Source organism: Notechis scutatus, chromosome 5, assembly GCF_049901735.1.
Source record: "Notechis scutatus isolate UNSWTSFEM ecotype Mainland chromosome 5, rNotScu1.2, whole genome shotgun sequence".
NCBI lineage: Eukaryota > Metazoa > Chordata > Lepidosauria > Squamata > Elapidae > Notechis > Notechis scutatus.
Window position 1 is genome coordinate 20367012 of NC_142013.1, and position 20421 is coordinate 20387432.

At 36.1% G+C, this 20421-nt stretch overlaps 1 protein-coding gene across 1 annotated transcript in view; it reads right to left on the reverse strand.

Moving 5' to 3' along the window:
* XPO4 (exportin 4) overlaps positions 1–20421 on the reverse strand; it is a 78712-nt gene that overhangs the window by 38592 nt on the left and 19699 nt on the right. Inside the window, exons 5-9 of the mRNA XM_026675073.2 lie at positions 9703–9819; positions 7243–7396; positions 3897–4009; positions 400–557; positions 30–204 (exon numbers count right to left, since the gene is read on the reverse strand). Of these exons, the coding sequence (XP_026530858.1) occupies positions 30–204; positions 400–557; positions 3897–4009; positions 7243–7396; positions 9703–9819 (717 nt within the window). The remainder of the gene's footprint in view (positions 1–29; positions 205–399; positions 558–3896; positions 4010–7242; positions 7397–9702; positions 9820–20421) is intronic.

The following is a 20421-nucleotide window of genomic DNA, read 5'->3' on the forward strand; positions in this document are numbered from 1 at the left end:
AACCTCACAAAATTTATGTTGCTACTTACAACTTCTTCCAAGGCAGCACTTCTTCCAAAAGAGCATGTGAGATGTGTGAGGCAGTTAACAAACGAAGAGAAAAGTTCATTTGGAATGGCTGTTAATATATTGCGAGGAAATACAGTGATCAAATTGCTGATTATACTGGATATGCCCACAGCTTCAGAATCTTCTATCTCAATCCTGTAGACAAAACCATTTTTTTAAAAAAAGAAAAAAGCCCAATAACTTTATTGTAAAGTTTAAAAGCATTCCATTATTGCTCAGAAAGGTATCTTTATGTTGTAGTGCTACGCTGCTCTTCAAAGAACAGAACACAAGTCCCACCTCCCTTCCCCAGCAATCCCAAATTCTAGGAAGCAAGCATATATTACCTACCCATTGATAGTATTGAGCAATCCCTCAATGAAGTGAGCCAAATAATCAACTTGAGAGCTTTCATCTGGAAAGACTGGCCCATGAAGAGAGGCTAGCTGGGCTAAACACTGCAGAGAGTCTTGTGCCATATCGGTGTCTTCTCTAATTTTTCGATGCACCTTTTCAGAAGTGAGAGGGTTAACATCACATGAGGAGGTGGGGAGAAGAAATAAGATGTTCTTTTACCATAATCACATGACACAGTCCTAAAGAGCGTGAGCAAACACACATGCACCCCCCCCACACACACACACATAAACAGCTTTTCCTAATATCTTGTGTATTAGTAGTCATTCCTTGGTATGTATGCAAACTGCCACTTCAGGAGACCAACTCAAGCGGTCATATTAAATTAGTCAAAGCCAGGGACCTACCTACATGTTAAACTGTCTATGCATTTTAAGTCTTAGAGGGAAACAGTTGCCAGCCAGTCAGACATGCTGCTCCTTCTAAAAACAGCAATAATGACAGCCATCTCTATTATGCTAACTATGCCTGGGCTACAGTGCCTTGCTAAAGTTAGTCGACAAGTTCAATCAAGATTATATAGATGCTTCTTTAGTAGAGGTAAACACCAAACTCTCAAGAACCAAACACATTTCCTTGAAGCAAAATCTTCTTATAACTTCCCAAACCTCTTTAGTCTTGATCCTATTGTTTCTGTCTGCAAGACTGCTCTCCTTTTTGGCACTAGCCTCCTTAAGGGATCCTCATGGACAATAAATCACTCCTATAGATCAATCATTTGTAGACGGAATATTTATAGCAAGCGTGGGCATCAATAGACCAATCTTTAAAAGACAACTTTGGATGCATAATAGAACTTCTGAATTCAATATCCTGATACACTTTTAGGATATATTATTATAAAGTAATATGGGACAACTGTTTTCTCCTTGTTTAAACAAATGTAATAGTTCAAATGGTCATTATAACCTAACAAACACTAGTCTCACAATCAATTTAAAGGCACACTAAATTAATATTTATTGCTATTATATTATTACATGTGCTTAACATGTCTTATGAACTGCTCGCAATACATAGTGTTTAATAAATACAGAAAACCTACAAGAAAATATAATGTACAGTTGTTATTCCTACAACAAAATACACAGTTGTCAAAATGGAGACTTTATTTTTATTTATAGGGAAAATTTGAAGTTTAGCTTCACAACAAACTAGAATACCTACAAACTAGAATATATTCTCTAGATAATAATGAAAGGCACCTGTAATTATTTTAAAAATTAAATTCACAACTGATTTTGTTGACAATCAAGAAATACATTACTTAAATTGAGTTACAAATGGAGCAAATCCACTCTAAATGAGGAATTTATAACAGTATAGAAGAGATTATTCTGGAGATCCAGTGAATAACATACAAATAAGATTGTTAACCCCTATTTCATTAATATGGAGTTGATGTTTATTGGGAAAAGTGAATCTGGTGAAAACAAGATTTAAATCTAAAAAATAGTTCCTTTACCAGCAACCAAAGGAATTTAACCCAAAGGCTTGCCAATGAAGAATTATATTAGAAAGGGTTAACCTGTAAACCTAAAAGCTATTTGCCTGAGGAGGTCCCAGCTGACAGTAGCAACTGTCTGGTTGTCTAGACAGCTGTTCATATCGTGTGCAGCTGTTAAGTGGTCTGCCAGCACAGTTTTTTATTTTATTTTTTTGAAAATGCCTAAGCAAGATTAAAAACTTACAACTAACTTACATATCTATAACTAAATATTTTGGAATAAAGTAGCATGCTCTATAAAAGCATTATTATTTTTTTAAAAAAAGTCTTAAACACATCCATTGTTTTAGAAGCAACAATCCCAAATTCTAGCTATCTCATTCTAATTTATTGGGGGGGGAGGGAGGAGAACAGTTGCTGTTTATCTTCCAAAAACAGATTACCTAAGGTAGTTGTCTAATGCTAAAAACATGGTCCATTTCTCCATTAATTCATAGAAAATTATCATACCTTGGGGGAGAAAATGTACACTCATCATGTTGAAAAAGTGTATTGCTATTCAGGAGATGTATTCCCTACCAATTTTTGAAACATCTTTATATTGTAAAAATAAAAATATGGAGCAATTTCTATGTTGTCTCAATTTAATAATATATTAAAGCACTGAGCTAATTCTAAAATAATAAGCATTACATGGAATTTTGTTAGTTTTAATTCATTTTAATTAGTATTTTATTGTATTTTGAATGATTATTTATTACCCTGTTTCTCCAACAAGCATGTTTTATAGGCATGAAATGAAATTAAGCCCCTCCCCCCAAATTAAGGCCTATATTAAAACATGCAAAATGGGGGGGGGAATGGTGGGGGGGCTTGCTGTTAAGAAGTACTTTTGTTGCACACCGGGTATGGTGCTGCCTGCGTTGACCCCAATATGAAGTGCCCCACCAATGCCGAGGTCAACATCCAAGCCATCGCTGCCCGCCCGCCCGAAGATGCAAGGGGGGGGAATTGAGTCACCCCCGAAAAGACGGCCTAGCCATTTTTGGGGGGCTCAAAAAAAAAAAAAAGACCCGGCCTTATTATATGAGAAACACAGTACATGTTGGTTCTATTTAACAAGTAAACACCTTTTAAAACTCACATAGATTCTGAGCTTTTAAACATCTACTACTTTTATCTTGTCTTGCACCATTTCCTTAAATTTTACTCAATTCTTTCCTCACCTTGGCTTAATTTTTAGACCTAATATGACTGTTACACTATCTCTGCTCTGCTTGGCTGTTGCTTCTGAATTTTTCTTTTTTCTTTTTCTTTGCCGGATATTGATCATAGTTAAATTGGGATTTCCTTCTTCTGCATATTGAACTTGCAGATGACTGGACTGAACATTTCATGAAGAGCGCTTAACTCAAACAGCACAGGCTGGTTCACATGAAATGCCACAAATTCTTACACAGAACTAAGATTCCAGAGGAAAAGCTATATGCATCATGCAGGCACTCTTATGGTACGTGCCAGAATAAACATAAGTTTCCTAAATGAAAACATTATCCATGTAGGAAGTTGCCAAATGGGAAACAGCTTTAAGCTCCCTTTAGTTTTGTTTTACTCTATTTGCATAGTGCCTAAGAGGAGAGCAGGCATAGCTTAATTTGTTTTTACAATCAACTAGAGAAATTTTATTTGACCAGCAATACTGAAGAAGTAGTTAAAAGATACTCAACAACCCTGTTCTGTTTAAATCACGACCATTATTAAATTAAATGAAGACAATGCAGAGGAATTAATACAAACATTGACTGATTTAAAAGATTTAACCAGTTGTGTTGGCGAAGCATAGAGTATGGTTTATGCAACTCTTACCTGAAGTCTTCCTACCGCATCCAAGAGAGGGAAAAATCCAACAACAATCTGAGAAAGAAGTGATGGGAGCTGTAGCTTTGTTGCTATTAAACTAGCAAAAGAGAACAATGGAACTTACTGTAAAGAAAAGCTCCATCACTCTGCTGTCCAGGAGGGTCTCACGCCAGGACTCTGTTGGCTTTAGCATCACATTTTGTGAGGATTCAAACATAGCTATATAATGTCTGCCTAGTTGTCTGGTGTCAAGGTCAACAACAACATTCCAATTTGGCCTTCTTCTTCTTCTGTTTTAAATCCCTGATACAACAGGTCCCATTCAGAAAGAATGCAATGGAAACAAATTTTAAGCCTCTTCACATACACAGCATAATTCATGCATGAGGAGAAGGAATAAAAGACATTGTACTGCAAAAAAGAACACCCTAGGAATGCCAGATAACAGTTTGATCACAATGACGAAACATTCCATAGTGGCTCAATCGTGTAATAATCGTTCCGATGAGACAAGGAACAAAAATGATACCACATTCAACAGGTATCAAACCTGTCAAAAATATGATTTGTATATTAAAATGCTTTTGGCTGGTTTTATCAGATGTTGCCTGGCAATTTAAGTCTTTGAAACCTACTAGCATATCCTACATACTTCAAAGGATTCAACTGAGTTTAGCTTCTTGTTGGATAAAAAATGTATCAATTACACATATGCAAGCGTGTCTACACACTTCACAGCAGGGATAATGGATACATGGTTTAAATCTGGAACTTTATATCCCACCTCATGCACACATGTCACACTAATTTTGATTGAGTTTCTTTGCTAATAACTTTACACAGGGGCAGTCTTTAAAAGACAAAACATATGCTATGTTTCAGATAATACAAGGTAATCCTATAAAAATGATATTAGTATACATAAACAATCAATGTAAAAATACAATCATTTTGTGCATTTACATTAAGCACTACTCCAAAGTTGCAACGCTATAAATACTTAAAACACAGGGGTTATCCAGAATGCATACGCATTTGCTATTCACTAAATTACATGTAAATCTAGTAAAAACAGTATATTTGAAAGAAGATAGTTTAATTATCCATCTGCCTTCTTAAAAGTTAACAAACAAACACAAATGAGTACATTATTGAATCTCATATAACATTCAGATATTTACTTTGGTTGGTTGGGGGAAGGGAACAATGCCACTCAGAAAAATGGAATTCAATTAGTTTTGTAGTTGTACTAATTATTTAAAAAAATAAGTATAATAGTTTAAGTTTTATTGAACACTATTCATATCTTTTACATAGCTGAGTCCAAAACTCTGTTGCTAATATCTCTATGAACTTCTCTTCTCTTACATTTTTTTCTTAAATCTGCCTTTTTTCTCTGTTATATAACTTTCTCCTTAAAACTACTGCCCCAAATTTCTGCCTAACATTAGCTATCCAGAATTCAGCTTTTTTACAAGCTTTAAGTTTTGCCCATAACTTCACAGGTACACAAGTTGAGACTTGGTTAAGCATATTGGGTGAATGAAATACTTTCTCCTTGTTTTGTTTTGTTTCTCATTTCATTTTTTTCATTTCTGGGTCTCACACACACACCCTCTCTCTTAGCCCAACCAAACTGACAGAAATGCCCCTGGTGAGGAGAAAAAAAGAATGGGGCATGATGTATTGTGGAGGAAAAGTGGTACATATATGTATGTAACAAATAAACAATAAAAATAAAGGCTGAACTGCAGGGAAATGTTCCCTTGCAGTGTTGTTTCCCTTTAACCTGTATATAAGACATGTGGCCTATAATTCAGAAAGTAGTAAATGACTATCACTAGCCATTGATAGTCTGATCCTTCATGGACTTGTCTTGTCCCTTTTTAAAGCCACTCAAATTAACACCCATTACAATTGCTGGCAACAGATTGCACACTTTAATTATGTAGTTTGTGAAAAAGCATTTTGTTCTGTAGTTCTTGGATCTCTCCTCATTTAGAGGAATATCTACATAAAGTTTGTTTCTATAAACCTCTATTATTTTTCCATTCACTGTCTTTTGTTCTAAACAATCCCAAATGTTGTAGTCCTTCTACATTAGGGAGCTATCCCAGCTCTCAAACTATTTTGTTGGCATAAGGCAAGAAGACAAATCTCTAGATTTTTGATATGGCACAACAGTGCCCCCTAAAGTGTCTGATAAGTTGGACCCACAGTTAGAAGCCAGAATTAAAACAATCCAGCTTTTGTTCTCTTAAAAAGCCATGTAATCCTATTTATATAATGTCATAACTTGGAGAAAACAGACTGCATCTTTAGAATTCTGCCAAATATTACTAAGATGGCTTTAATTGCTAAATAATTTTTACTTGCTATCTAGATCCAGAACATCCAAGGCTGAGCAGTATGTTTTGCTGAACAAAACTTTTACAGTTCCTCTTCTGTAGAACTGAGGACGTGCTAAAAAAAAAGAGACAAGAGAGGCAAAATATACAGCCAGAGAAGTGGAGCATATAAATGTTCCATCAGGAGATCTAGATGCTACTTCTAAGTAGATCCCTAGCTATGAACTGACATTTCATATGCTGACAGTCAAGATTTTATTCAAGAAAGTAGCAACTGATCAGCCTAGACTAATTTTGTTGATCTTCACTATTCTGCATATGTGTTCATTTTTTTTTGTTTGCTTTTTCCTATATGCTATATTTCCTTTTCCCAATAAGTACACTTTTCTAACCATATAACAGTCTAAGCTTTAATATAATAAGGGAATTTCTTGGGCTAGGCAGTAATGAAATTTTTGGCAGAGCAGCCAAAGAGTTCCCAGCTTACAGACTAAGGGTGTCAAGAAGTTCAACCTAACTAGTATTGGCCTAATATAAAAGTTCTTTATTAGAGAACTCTTGGGAAAAAAGGGATCTGAAGGCAGATTTTAAACTATCCCCTCTCAGTTTGCAATATACAGTAGGATATTTACCAGAAGTCACCCTTTCTGTTCCATTTTCTCTGCCTGTCTGCCTCTCTTTTAATGTCCCCTCAGACCTTTTTCAATGGGCTATTTCAGAAATTTAAATTTTGGGGAATGTGGCTTCTACTTTTGTATAGCTATAAAAAGACATGCTTTAGAGAATAACTAATAATAAATATTATTATTTATGTTCATGTTACCTTGTTAATAAATCCACCAATTTTTATTATGCATATCTAGCTTTTTCATGTGCAGTAAACAACATTTTTAAGTAGATAAGGTATTTCTTGGTGAAAAAAAGAAAAAAGAAATGCTTGACTCTATCTCTCTACATGCATAAACCTTGGAATAATCACTATAGCTACTTCCTGATAGTCTTCCAGCATGCTCAGATTTTAATCTTTTTTAGATTTAAGATATTGCTTCTCCTTTATAGGATTCATACTACTGAAACTGAGGTATACTTTCACAGAATTTTGACAAATGATCAAAAGGATATAATTCGGAGGAAGAAAATTCCAGCTTAAGACCTGATTGGCTAGTGCAAGGTAGCGCTGAAAGACTGAAGACATCTGAGCATTAAGATTTTCACGCCGGCTGAATTCCTGTAGTACCTCTACTGTGAGCATAAAGATCTGACGGAGATCATCCTCCTGCGTAGAATAAAGACCAGATGTTTTAATAATCTTTCAATTTTGCATAATATAAATCAGTATGCAAATCAAATTAAACATTTGAATTACAACTCTCAGACCAATCTAATTCTATTCCTCATGGACTGAATATTTTACGCAGAAATCATGCATTTCCTATTTAAAAAAAACTTAGTTCTTGTTCATCAGAGAAGTTTAGGTTAATCATATATGAATCATATCAAAAGATCACCTAGTCCAGTATGCTTTATCTTAGAAGCCTACAGGAAATCCACAAAGACGAAAAGGAGTGTAATTTTACCATCTCTCATGTAGAATTCTACCATCTCTCTTACAACACACTGCCATTGCTATGCCTCTGAGCATGAAGCACTACTTGCTGATGACAAGACCTTCTCTTACTAGTTTGTCCAAATAACATAATTGTAGTCAAAATGGCTTTAAAATCCACCTTATTTAAGCCTTTGTTTCTCCTGGTGGTCAATCAGTTTGGTTTTGGAGTACTCACAAGTAGGAGCCCACTATTACTCTCATATTACACTCAACCAGGAGGTATCACTAGTGTTTTTCCAAACTAAAGTGTCCCAAATATTTTAGCCCTTTCTCCCATAAGGTAGGTGATAATTTTGATAATTTTTTGATAATTTTTTCACAGCTGCCACACACTAAGTTGATATCATCATTAACATTTACAAATTCATTTTTTTTCATGAGTAGCAATACATATCTGCCTTCATCAATGCTTTGTAAAGTTACGTCTTTGCTCAGTGTGAATTACTTCATGCTTCTTCAAACTGAAATGCATTTACTCATTTTTTCCCCCGAAGAGCTCCAAACAATATAAAACTGACATTATTGGCCTAACCTTGTTTAAAGCTTTAAAGCACCAATGGCCATGCCACCTGGTTATATTGTTAACTGGCCAGTTGTCTTGTTTTGTATTTACTCGAATTGAGACATTTTAATATTTTTGAGTGGTTTAATGGTTTTTATTGTTTTGAAATTTTAAAGATTTTAATTATAATACATATTTCTGAACTGTGAGCCGCCTAGAGTCATCTGCTGAGATCAAACCAATCAATCAATCAATCAATCACCAGGCTCAACAGTGTATATGGGAAGTTGACTTTTCCCTCAATGTGCTTCCTTTTACATTGAACCAATTTCAGTGTTTGTTAATATGTAACCGTATGACATTAAGTTTGTTAAAATGTAATTAATGACATTAAATTTTCCAGGAATTTTTAGAGAGTTTTAACAAAGGGCTTTTTAAAAATCCATTGTCTCCCTGACTAATAAATATTTACTGACACTCAGGACATAGTTAATATGACAGGTTCAGGATTTATTTTTAAAAGACAATTGTATTCTTTTTTCTTCAGCTTATTTTTCTTTGATAGATAATTCCATCTTTAATCATGCTTTCTACATTTATTCAGAACAGATGTTAAATTTCTGGCATGTAACCTCCTTGATAATTCCTGGGTTCCATTCCAGTTCTCTAATACAAGTAGAATAATGCTACATATTTTTCCTAGAAGATCAGCAATTTCACATGTTAGTCCTTTAAAAACACTTGGATGGACAGCATCTGGAACTAGTTATTGATTTCAGCCAATGATGTTAACTCCTTTTGCTCCCAACAAATGTAAAGAGATGTTTTGTGGTTTTCAATTGCTGGATTTTTAAAAACTTAATTAGTGGTATGGCTGCTCAAATGCTTTTTTTGTTGTCTGCTTTAATTTAATTTATTCAAACTTGTGTTCCTCTAAGCTCTTATACCAATAGCATTTAGTCTTATATATTGTTCCATAGTGCTTTACGGAACCCTGAGTGATTTACAGTGTCAGCATATTGCCCCAACCATCCGGGTCTTCATTTTACCAACCTCAGAAGAACGGAAGGCTGGGTCAACATTGACCATCAAGATCAAACTCCTGACTGTAGACAGAGTTAGACTGCAATACTGCTTTCTAACCACTGTGCCACCATGACTCTTATCATTTGGAAAGGAATTCTACTCTTTGGACGGCCTTCCATTTTTATTTCTATAACTTTCTTGGTAGTACTTGCAACCTTTGCTTATGGTATGCATTGTTATTACTTTCATTTGAGTAACTGTGGAAATATATGAGAGAAAGAAAACACAAAAGTATCACATAGGAAACCCCCACACACACAATTTCTAATCCAAAGTTTAATTCCTCCGGCCTATTAGTATTACATGGATCTCTTCCATATGTCTGCAACATCATGTATCTTTCCCTGTTCACATTGTTCTTGGAAACACAGAAACACATACTAACCTGAAATATTAGTTTGCAATTGCCGTGGAACTCCATGCTTAATCCAATGTTGCTGGTTTTACTTGAACTTGAGAACTCACTTAACAATGCGGTTAAAATGGAACAGGCCAGAGTTTGCTAAGAAAATTTGACGAAATAAATTTATTAGCTGAATAATTTGTTATATGAAAATTTTATTATATTATATCAGATCTTTTATCATTAAAATAATAAATGTCACATCTATTCTCAGATTTGAATTTAGTCAGAAAAGCACTTGTTACCTGGCCTTGATATTGTTGTTTTTGAACCCAGTAGTGGGATTCAGCCAGTTCGCACCACTTCGGGAGAACTGGTTGTTAACTTTCTGAGGAGTTTGGTGAACTGGTTGTTGGAGGAAATCATCAGGGCAGAGAAACGGTTGTTAAATCATTTGAATCCCACCACTGTTTGAATCCCATGGTAGTTAAAAATGTGGAGAAACTATTTTGTGTGTAAGACATTTCAAAGAATGCTTGCTAATTTAGAAGTACATTTATTTAGCCATTCTATATGATGCCATGATTACAATCCTCAGACTTATTGAAAAAATATGACATAAAATATAATAAAACAGTAACAAAATAGAAACTAATAGAAATAGTAATTGTCTAATCCACCATATCTAGGTGCTTACTCCCTTGTCCCCCCAAAACTCTAGAAAATATTCAATTTTCACCAGTTGTCAGAATACTGCCAAGGTTTGTTTCAAACTGGCATCTGGAAGAACACGAATCCATAGAGCAGGGACCATCATTGGAAAACACTGCTTCCAGCATCCTGCCACCCATATGTCCCCAAATCAAGAGAATATTGTTGGATTGATTCCATTTGGAAAAAGCCAGTTCAAAGCTATATAGAGCTTTGTACTTTAAAGCTAGCACTTTGAATTGCAATCATAAACCTACTAGAAACCAATGTAGGACTTTCCTTTTATCTGTCAAGCTTCAGGCCACCTCATTTTACAACAGCAGCAGTTTCTGAGCAGTATTTAATTGCAGTAATTTAGTCACCTGATGATAAAGGTGTGAGTTATTGTGGTAGTTGCATGTTCTTTTTCTGAATCACCAGGAACCAGTTTGACCCAGACTTAATAAGCCAAAGCACTGGAAACTTAGCAGTTGGTTGGATTGTATATCCCTTAGTGGGTGATTTTGATTTTATCATGGAAAAACTTACAAAGCTAAATTTGCCATTTATCTTTTTTAGTTTCTGCTTTTTATTTCTCTTCTGTCACAGTCTTTACTATTTCTTCACTTTTTCTGCTTATTGGGCTTCTTGATTCTTCCCCTCTTCTTCTGAATGCTTATTCGTAAATGGTAGAGGGAAGGAAATAAATGGCCTTTCTTCCCCAGTGAGAGTGAGTTGAGTCTCACCTCATCAAGGCTGGCTATAATTTAGTTTGTCTCTTTATTTGATCCCTATAATTTAGTTTGTCTCTTTATTTGACTTTGGCGTGGTTTACTCAGCTTCTTGCTTACAAGGCCTGTGATGGCAAAGCTCCCAGGCAGCCATCTTCTCTTTTCCATTCTTCCTCCCTTGTTTGATTGGTGTCTGATTGGCAGCCAAGTTGGCCTGATGAAGGGTGAGGACCAAGAATGCAGGGGAAGGAAGGAGCATGGGTGGAGCCTTCCACAATGGCCAAACCTCTGAACCATTAAGCCAGAACTGGCATATCAATTAAAGCTGGGCAAAGATCATCCCTCTTCAACCATGATGAAAAATCATAGGCCAGTTCTTTCAGGGGAAGCACCACCTATTCAGAATTAAAATACAGGTGGCAAAGAACCTCAACAAACAAATAGTAACTCCATATTTCTATACTTCATTAGAGACAATCTCTCCTGCTACAAAACCCCTGATTGGAACAGGCGCTCCAGAAAGAGTAGAATCATTGTAATATAGTTTCCCTTATTCCCAATTTTCAGTGACATTCTAGAAAGATGCCATAATTGATGATACCAAATGCTGCTGAGAGGTTTAATAGTGCCAAGTGAAGGGAACTGTCCCTTTCCAGACCCCAATGAAAGTCATCCAGCAAAGCAATCAATGCTGGACTTTCCTTAAGTTAACTCAACTTGATTTGGATTTGTCCTATTTTTGGGGTACACCTTGAACTAAAAATCAACAGGAATGTATGTTGTCTCTGGCCTAACCTAGCTCAGTATACTAATAATTTTAGACAAATAATTTACTAAGCAAATAGCACAAATTATCTTTGGGCTGAAAATATTACTGGGGTACCAATATGTAAACTCTTCATGTTAAGATGTTTCAGTTAGAGGACTGGAGACTAAAACATATGAAGAACGGTTACATGAACTGGGCATGGCTATTCTAGTGAGAAGGAAGAGAAGGACCAGGGGAGACATGATAGCAGTCGTCCAATATTTGAGGGGCTGCCACAGAGAGGAAGGGGTCAAGCTATTTTCTAAAGCACCTGTAGGCCAGGCAAGGAATAATGGATGGAAACTGAACAAGGAGAAATTTAACCTGGAAATAAGGAGAAACTTTCTGACAGTGAGAAGAATCAACCAATGGAACAACTTGCCCTCGGAAGTTGTGGGAGCGTCATCACTTGAGACTTTCAAGAAGAGATTGGACTGCCATTTGTCAGAAATGGTGTAGGCCAGGGTCTCCTGCTTGGGTGGGGGGTTGGATTAGATGACCTTCAAGGTCCCTTCCAATTCTGATTATCTGTTATCTATTAATATTGATTGTTGTTGCACTTTCTATATTTGCAAATTTTTGTTAAGGTCATGACATGCTACCAAAAACCATGTATTAAGTCTTTAATTGGTCTTGGTGAATCACAGCACAAATACTACTATTATAAGCATTCAAGTTTTAAAACTTCATCTGGTAGGCACTGATTCATTAGGAGGTCGCCAAAGGGAGTTCAAAAAAGGATAGATCTAATTATTGAAGGTGAGGTAATACTGGCAGGAAAGATCAGTTTAAACAGAACACTAGCTATAAATGCCTACTTTATAAGAAAATTATGATTCACTTATTGATTCTATTTCTAAAGCAATGGATTAGATAGACAGACGTTATGGTACATTTCAATCATTGCTATAAACCTGTTTGAATGTGAGAGAAGGGGTGTGATTCTACCAGTTCGCAGCAATTCGCTAGAACCGGTTGTTAACATTCTAATCAGTCCGGAGAACCGGTTGTTAGAAGAAATTACTGACCTAATCCTGTAAGGAAAGCAGGAAGGAAACATTCTGGTGTTGCTTACAGAAACTGCCTCTCCTTTATAACATTCTTGGCAGGACTAGACTTCCTGTCTCAGGAATGTCTCTGGAGTTTTTTTCACCTTCTTTGCTGGTATTTTGCTTGTGTGGAGTGACCATTCAAAGTTACAATGGCACTGAAAAAAGTGACTTATGACCATTTTTCACACTTATGACTATTGCAGCATCCCCACAGTCATGAGAGGACAGGCAAGGAGATGCTTGCTTCGATGTGAGTGATATTGAGTTGGCCATACCCAGCCAATAACATGACCACCAAGCCATGTCCACTCAGTCACATGACCACCAAGCCACGCCCACCACCTAAGCCACGCCCACAGAACCGGTTGTTAAAAATTTGAATTCCATCCCTGTGTGAGAGTCACCTGCTGAGTCAGTCAAATCCTGCTACTTAGCTAACAAATTCTTATAGTCAATGCCTTCTTAATGAAAATTTAAAACTTTTGTGCTTAAATTAGTAGTAAAGGTTCCCAAGAGTAAAGGCATTTGCTATAGGTTTATTCTGAAAGTTAATAGAGCTTATCTAGAATTAAGACTAAATGCAGAGAACCCACCCCACGTATGCAACTAAGCTTTTCTACAGAGTAGTAGAGATATGTCTAAGTTTAGCTGACATTGAAAGACATACATATGAAACTGCCAAATACAAAGTATATACATTTCCTGAATTATATGAACAATGCACAGGTACTTCTTCCTCCAAAATTAAAGCTTAATGCTTAAGGCAAATTTTAACGTATCAAACTGGGAAATGATCATTTCATAATATCTACCGTAGCTCCTCCACATATTATGAAAAAGGTAGCATGTTTTATATTTCTCACAATAGATGTACATACAATGGAAGTATACAACTATTGGCTTTATTCCTAGACTATTTGGAGCCAAGGTGCCACGGGCGGGCAGAGGAATAGGAATTGTTAAAGGGTCATGAATGCAGGCAAGCGTCCAGGGGTTAAACAGAAATATGCACACTACCTCTGAACCCCCGAAAGATTAAAGTTGTGATGATACTATTTATGCGAGGTCATGCAACAGCTGACAGTAGTGCCATCCGCCCACCAACTGCAACATCTTTGTTCAGAAATGCCTCTGATGTCAATACCTTGACCCCACACACAGCTAGTTATGACAGTCACTATGTACAACGTTGATAGTCTTCTTTGCTAAATAAATCCCAAACAGATAAAAAGGAAATTTTTTGAAATTTACGTGAAATATATATGCAAGCTGAATGTAGTAGCTGATTTCCGTAATGGTCCTGGACTCTTTAGCCACAATAACACAAAGTTTCTTATTCATTGTATTTTTTTTACTTTTTAATCAATTTATATGGCTGCTGAACTCAAAAACATAAAATGCATAGCACCTGAGAGATAAACTACAAAGGCATCATACAGTCAGTGCAACCAGAAAATGTACTTCATTGCATACCCAGGGGCCCAGAACCAAGTCTTCAGAGCCTTGCAGAAGGCCAGCAAAGTTGGGGCCAATCTGATCTCTGGAGGGATGATATTCCAGAGAACGGTTGCCATGACAAAAAAGGCTCTGCTCATGGGTCTGGCCAAATGACATTCTCCAAAAGATGGGACACAAAGCATGCCTATTCTGCCATACCAGATGGGATGGATAGAAACAATTGGTGTCCCATTAGTCAGAGTTCCCCAAACTTTCTGGCTTTCTGGAACAGTGGGGGAGAAGATGGCTTCGCACAAATGGAACACGCGTGCACGCGCTTGCCCGCTGCTCATGGCCTGGTAGTGAACCATGGCCCGGAGGTTGGGGACCCCTGCCATAAGTAATCCAGCCCCAAATCATGAAGGGCTTTAAAGGTGAGTAGCAGAACCATGAATTGCACTTAGAGGCATACTGGGAGCAATAGACCTCCATGGAGTTGTGGCATCACATGCACTGAATACCCGGAGCCATTCACTACATGCACCACCACAGTCTGGATTGGCCTTACTGAGAATTTTATTTTCTTATTGCCTGGAGCTAGAAACATATGCATTATAGCTGATTGTGGAACAAGGGAGGATTTGGATTATGCATGAACAGATAAGAAGCTAAAGATAATAGAACTATATAAGCTGCATTTCTAGTGTTGGAATGCTCATTTTCAGATGTCATAGAACTCTATAAAAATTAGAACAAAGACGGCCAAAAATTTTGCTTTTAACTACTGCAACTCATGGTGCAAATTTAATGAGCAAGTACAGAGAGATCATCACTCCAGTTAAGGGTGAACCTATAAAACTAGTCTACTGCCTCTCTTAATAGAAATGTTATGAGTTCTACCACATGAACAAATCACATACTCAAACAATAACCCTGGTCTGACAACATAAAATATTTCTCTTGTTTGGAGAGTGGATTATCTCTTAGAATAGCCTGGCACTTACCCCAGTTGGGTAGTTATAAAAGTCTGCCACGCTTAAAAGAGACTTTCAGCTGCTCTAACAGGAGATCAATCAGAATGTGCTAAGAGAGATTAACTGGGCAATCAGATACTCAGTGGAAGTTAAGCAGTCTTAGACAATCATTGTTTTTTTTTTCTTTTAAAAAACCTTTTAATAAACTCCCTCTTAAAGCTACTTCCCCATTAAAAACTGAAGCAAACAAAAACTACAGCAATGCACTGAAAAATAGACAGCATTGTGAATATTTCTGTATATTGTTGCATTCTTATAAAGGATACTTCATGCCTTTAAAAAAGAATTTCATTTAAATTAAAAAAAATAAAGTTCTAATGAATGTTAGAATGGATTTCACACTTGTGACTGGGCGGTTGGTGGAAAACGTGCATCAGTATTTGAGTGTGCTTAGGTTACAGGGGATGAAAGGATATAAGAGTTCAAAGAGTTCAGGAAAATATAGAGGCTAGTATACACCTGTCCAAAACTTAGAAACTGATCAGAGAATAAATTTCAGAGCTAAAACTGTTGTGTCTGCATGAAGCATTTGTGCTTCAGTCATCAGCATAAAAAGGAACATTTGATTTAGAGTAGACCACCTGCCTGTTAAAAAAAATAACTCTTGAAACTTCGGAATCCATTAGGACAATTTTACCCTTTTTCTATGCAGGAGAAAATATATTTATCTTTATATCTATAGAAACAGCAAAAGAATAATGCACTTTAGGCAAAGAGGTCTCACAGTTGTGTTTTCCTAGCCTATCGAGTTAATCCTACTGTCTTAAATCATTCTCCGATACTGCCAAGATGATTTATAGGGCTGCTGTTCTTCTTAAATGCTTCTGTGAAATCCATATTGTCAGTGTTAACTGATGCCTAAGAAGACAGGAAGTATTTGATAACATCCTTCAAGAGATACTTATAACAGTGGGAGGAAGCAGGCACAGTGCCACCATACAACTGCTAGTAATGAAAGCAAAATGAAATCAAAACAATCTCTAGAACAGCTACCTCAGAAGTGACTTTAATTTCTTGTCCTTGAACAACCTCTATCAAAGAAAAGGTACTAAAATTCACCTTAGGTATAACAAAAGCAGAGAGGCTAACAAATAAAAATATACTCTGAATGATACATAACACGCTTACCACTAATGATTATTTGTGTTAGCCATTGCAAGATATTTGAGGTCACTCTAACTCGAATGTTATCATGTTCTTTTTCAGACTCCTTTTGGAGTAATGTTATGCAATACGTTGAATTACTTGGAAAAACCAAATGTTTTAGGAGATAGAAACCTATTTCAACTGACAATATAAAGGATGGATGTCAGAGATGTAAGATTTAGCAATTTTTGAGCCAATTATGTATTCTGGTAATCAAAAAAATGTCGCATTATCTTTCCTTTTTGAAAAAAATTTTTGGAGCGGCTTGGCAAACACTGAAATCATAGTTTTCCCTTTTAAAATTATTAAATGAGATGAACTTGAAATATATTTGTAAATATATTTCTTTTTTATGTTTTTCTTCATTATTTTTTGTCCTTTTTATCTTCATGTGTGGTGAAATATTCATTTTTATTTTATGTATATTTGTTTGAAAATAACAAAATATTTTTTAGAAAGGATAAATTGGAACGTAAAAGGTACTGAAAAAAGTGCTGGAAAAAAACAACCTTTACAATCAATGCCCACATCTACAATCTTTGCAGTGTTCCTCAGTTATATGATCACCATTATTGTCAGTATATGTGTTCTATGCCTGCCCCCACTTGCCGAGTGGATAGATAGGAGAGAAACGAATTACAAGCGAGTAAGTAATGGACAATACACATCAAGTGGGTAATAAACATCAAAAGCAATGTGGTGGAACCAGCAGCTAGGAGGGGTTTATGTAGGAGATGACTAGGCTGAGCATGAGGGAAGGTTCAAGAGTTACATCAGTTTAGGGTCCCTTCACACCCACAAGAGATCTAAATCCAGCCCTCCTTGAATTCCACTGACTTTTATCTATTGCCAATTTACCTTGGCCGTTATTAGTTCAGATTCTTGTTTAGAGATAATATGGAATAAACTGATACTCATTTGAACAACCCTGGTTCCTGATTTCTTGCACCTGACAGGTCAGGAGCCATGAGTGTACTATGCAAACAACCCTCTATACTCTGCACTGTGCCTGCTTACTCTCTTGTAATCATTTCTCCAATCGCTCTGTTGTGTGAGAAGGAAATTAATCAGGCACAGAAGAGACTGTCTATAGAAATTCCTTGTGTCTTTTTCTCACCCCCAATGAAAACTGATAATAAAGCATCATTGTTTAAACATTGTTAACCACAATCACCAGATTAGCACATACTTGACTACTTAGATTTTCAAGAACTGTCTTCAATGCACAGTATTGAGTGCAGAGCTAATTCATCCTTTGTGGTGCACTTCTGGATAATGCTTCCTTTTTTTCTAAGCTTGAAACTACTGCTAATTAATTTAATTGCTAGCCCTAAGGAACATTTTCTATCCATAGCCCCCCATAATATTATTAAGCTGTTCTAAAATATAAAATCAGAAGCTGCATACTTATAATTTATTCCTATAAACCATATTCTAACTGAATTTTTAAAAGGTGATATTTTGGATTTGGGATACTAGTTTAGTATAACATTTATGTAACCAACTTTTTCTGAATCTTCAGAAGTGATTTGTGTTATATTAAATGTAATTAGAATAAAAGGTATTTGTATTGTTCCTTCTTTTGGCATGCAAATAATATAACAGTCTTTGACAGATCTGAAGAAATCCTGTTCTTTGCAATCACTTTAATATTTAACTTTTTAATTTTTAAAAACTTTCTTGGGTTTTATCTTATATTAAGCCAAAAACAAACTCTGCATGTCTAATTGCAAAACATACAAAAAAAGATAACAATGCAAAGACTTAAAGACTAGTGGTGCCAAATATAAACCTGGGATGAGGATATATTAGTGTCTTCTTATATTTCTTTTGGGGTTTGCTCTGTCATGTGTAGGGTAAAGATAGAAATGTGATCCATTTTAAAATTCATGCAGTTTTTAATGATCAGCTAATTTACCCAACTGTTATTTTGCATAGCTCATGGTAAATATGTTTAACTTTCTTCAATGGAGACTTCCAGGCATGCATAACTCAGTGAACACATTAGGAGCAACATAAGTGCACCATCGTGACTCCTGTCCCTGTCCTATTGTCCCCATTTATTTGTACCTATTTCCTGTGTTCTTACTCATGTTTATACTTATACCTATTACCTTGTAAGGGATTGACAAATCAAATCAAATCAAATAAATAAATAAATAAACACTTGACAAGTTGGTGAACAGACTATTTTTATTTATTAATATGAGGCAGCTCCACGAGCAGCTGAAAGTTTACACAGCCATGTTATCTCCCTCCCCCCTCCATCTCTCTCTCTCTCCGCCCCCTCTCACACACACACTCACTCACTCACTCACTCACTCACTTACACATACACACACACACAAGCTGCACTCCAGGTCTCAGAATGGGGAATCTTTCCAAATAGCCAAAGCAGAAAGAAGAGTTCTGTACTGAGGTCCAGCACCAATGAGCTGCAGGCATTTGTGGTTAAGTGGAATTCATTCCACATACATTTCCTCAGCATCTTGGAGTCAGTGGTGGAAAACATGAATTAAGAAGACTAAAATTAGTAATTGGCTTTTTAGCAGAAGCTCTGTCCATCAGAGACCAATGTTAGCTATACTGGGAAAAGGTACTAAAAGTATGGAATCAGTTCCCTGAGATAAAATCATGCTCTATGAGTTGTACTTGACTCACTGAATAACTAGAACGTTTACACTTTTCTAAGGGTAGATTACTATTTACTAAATACAGATAGTCCTCGATTTACAACAGTTCATTTAGCGACTGTTCAAAGTTACAACGGCGCTGAAAATAATGGCTCATGACCATTTTTCACAGTTATGACCATTGCAGCATCCCAATGGTCACGGGATTTACATTCAAATGCTTGACAACTGGCTCATATTTATGATGGTTGCAGTGTTCAGGAGTCATTTTGTGACCTTCTGACAAGCAAAGTCAATGGAGAACTCAGATTCACTTAACAACCATGTTACTAATTTTATTGACTGCAGTGATGCACTTAACAAATGTGGCAAGGCAAGTCGTAAAATGGGACAAATTCACTTAACAAATTTTTCACTTAACAACATCAATTTTGGGGTCAATTGTGGTTGTAAGTTGAGGACTAACTGTACCATTGGTTAAATATAAAAGCAGATTGTCAAGGAGAAAATATATGTAGTTGCTAAGAGTCAACACAATTTGATGGTACATAATATCAACCAATCAACTGTACAAAATAGGACTGTTACTAAGGGATCATAAACATGCAGCCTGCACTAGGCCTTAGCACTATCAAATTTAACTCAATCAAATGTTAAAACAGGTTGCTCAGCTTCAACTCTAAGAAAGTGGGTGGCATTACACTATGGCAGAAGAGATAATTCTTCTGAGATGTAGGAACTCAGTAATTATTAACTCCTAGCCCTATAAAATTGTTGTGAGGATAAAATGGTAAGGAAGGAACTATGTATGTCATCTTGGGTTTACAGAATAAAACGTTGACACGTGAAGGTAAATGTACAATAGAAATATCCCATACTTGGCAATAATGTAGTAAGTCTTTGTAAATAATATTCCAGAGCATGTGTAGAATGGAACCGTTTTCTAAGTGTTGAAAAGCAAAGTTATTATTTTGATTGATATCTGAAAACTCACACGGGAGCATAATACAGATTTCGAGCTGAATAACCTGAAAACTAATAGTTTCCCTTGGTCAGAATGCAAATAGAAGAGAGGAGAAAACTGCTAAGTATGAATTATTTTTGCTAATAATTCATAAGTTGTAATTAAGTATTAATACCAAACTTGTCCTTATCTTCCAATGAGATTTAAAAGATAGTAACTTCAAGTAGTCACTGGGAAATGTTTAAACTAATCAAATGGCTCACAAA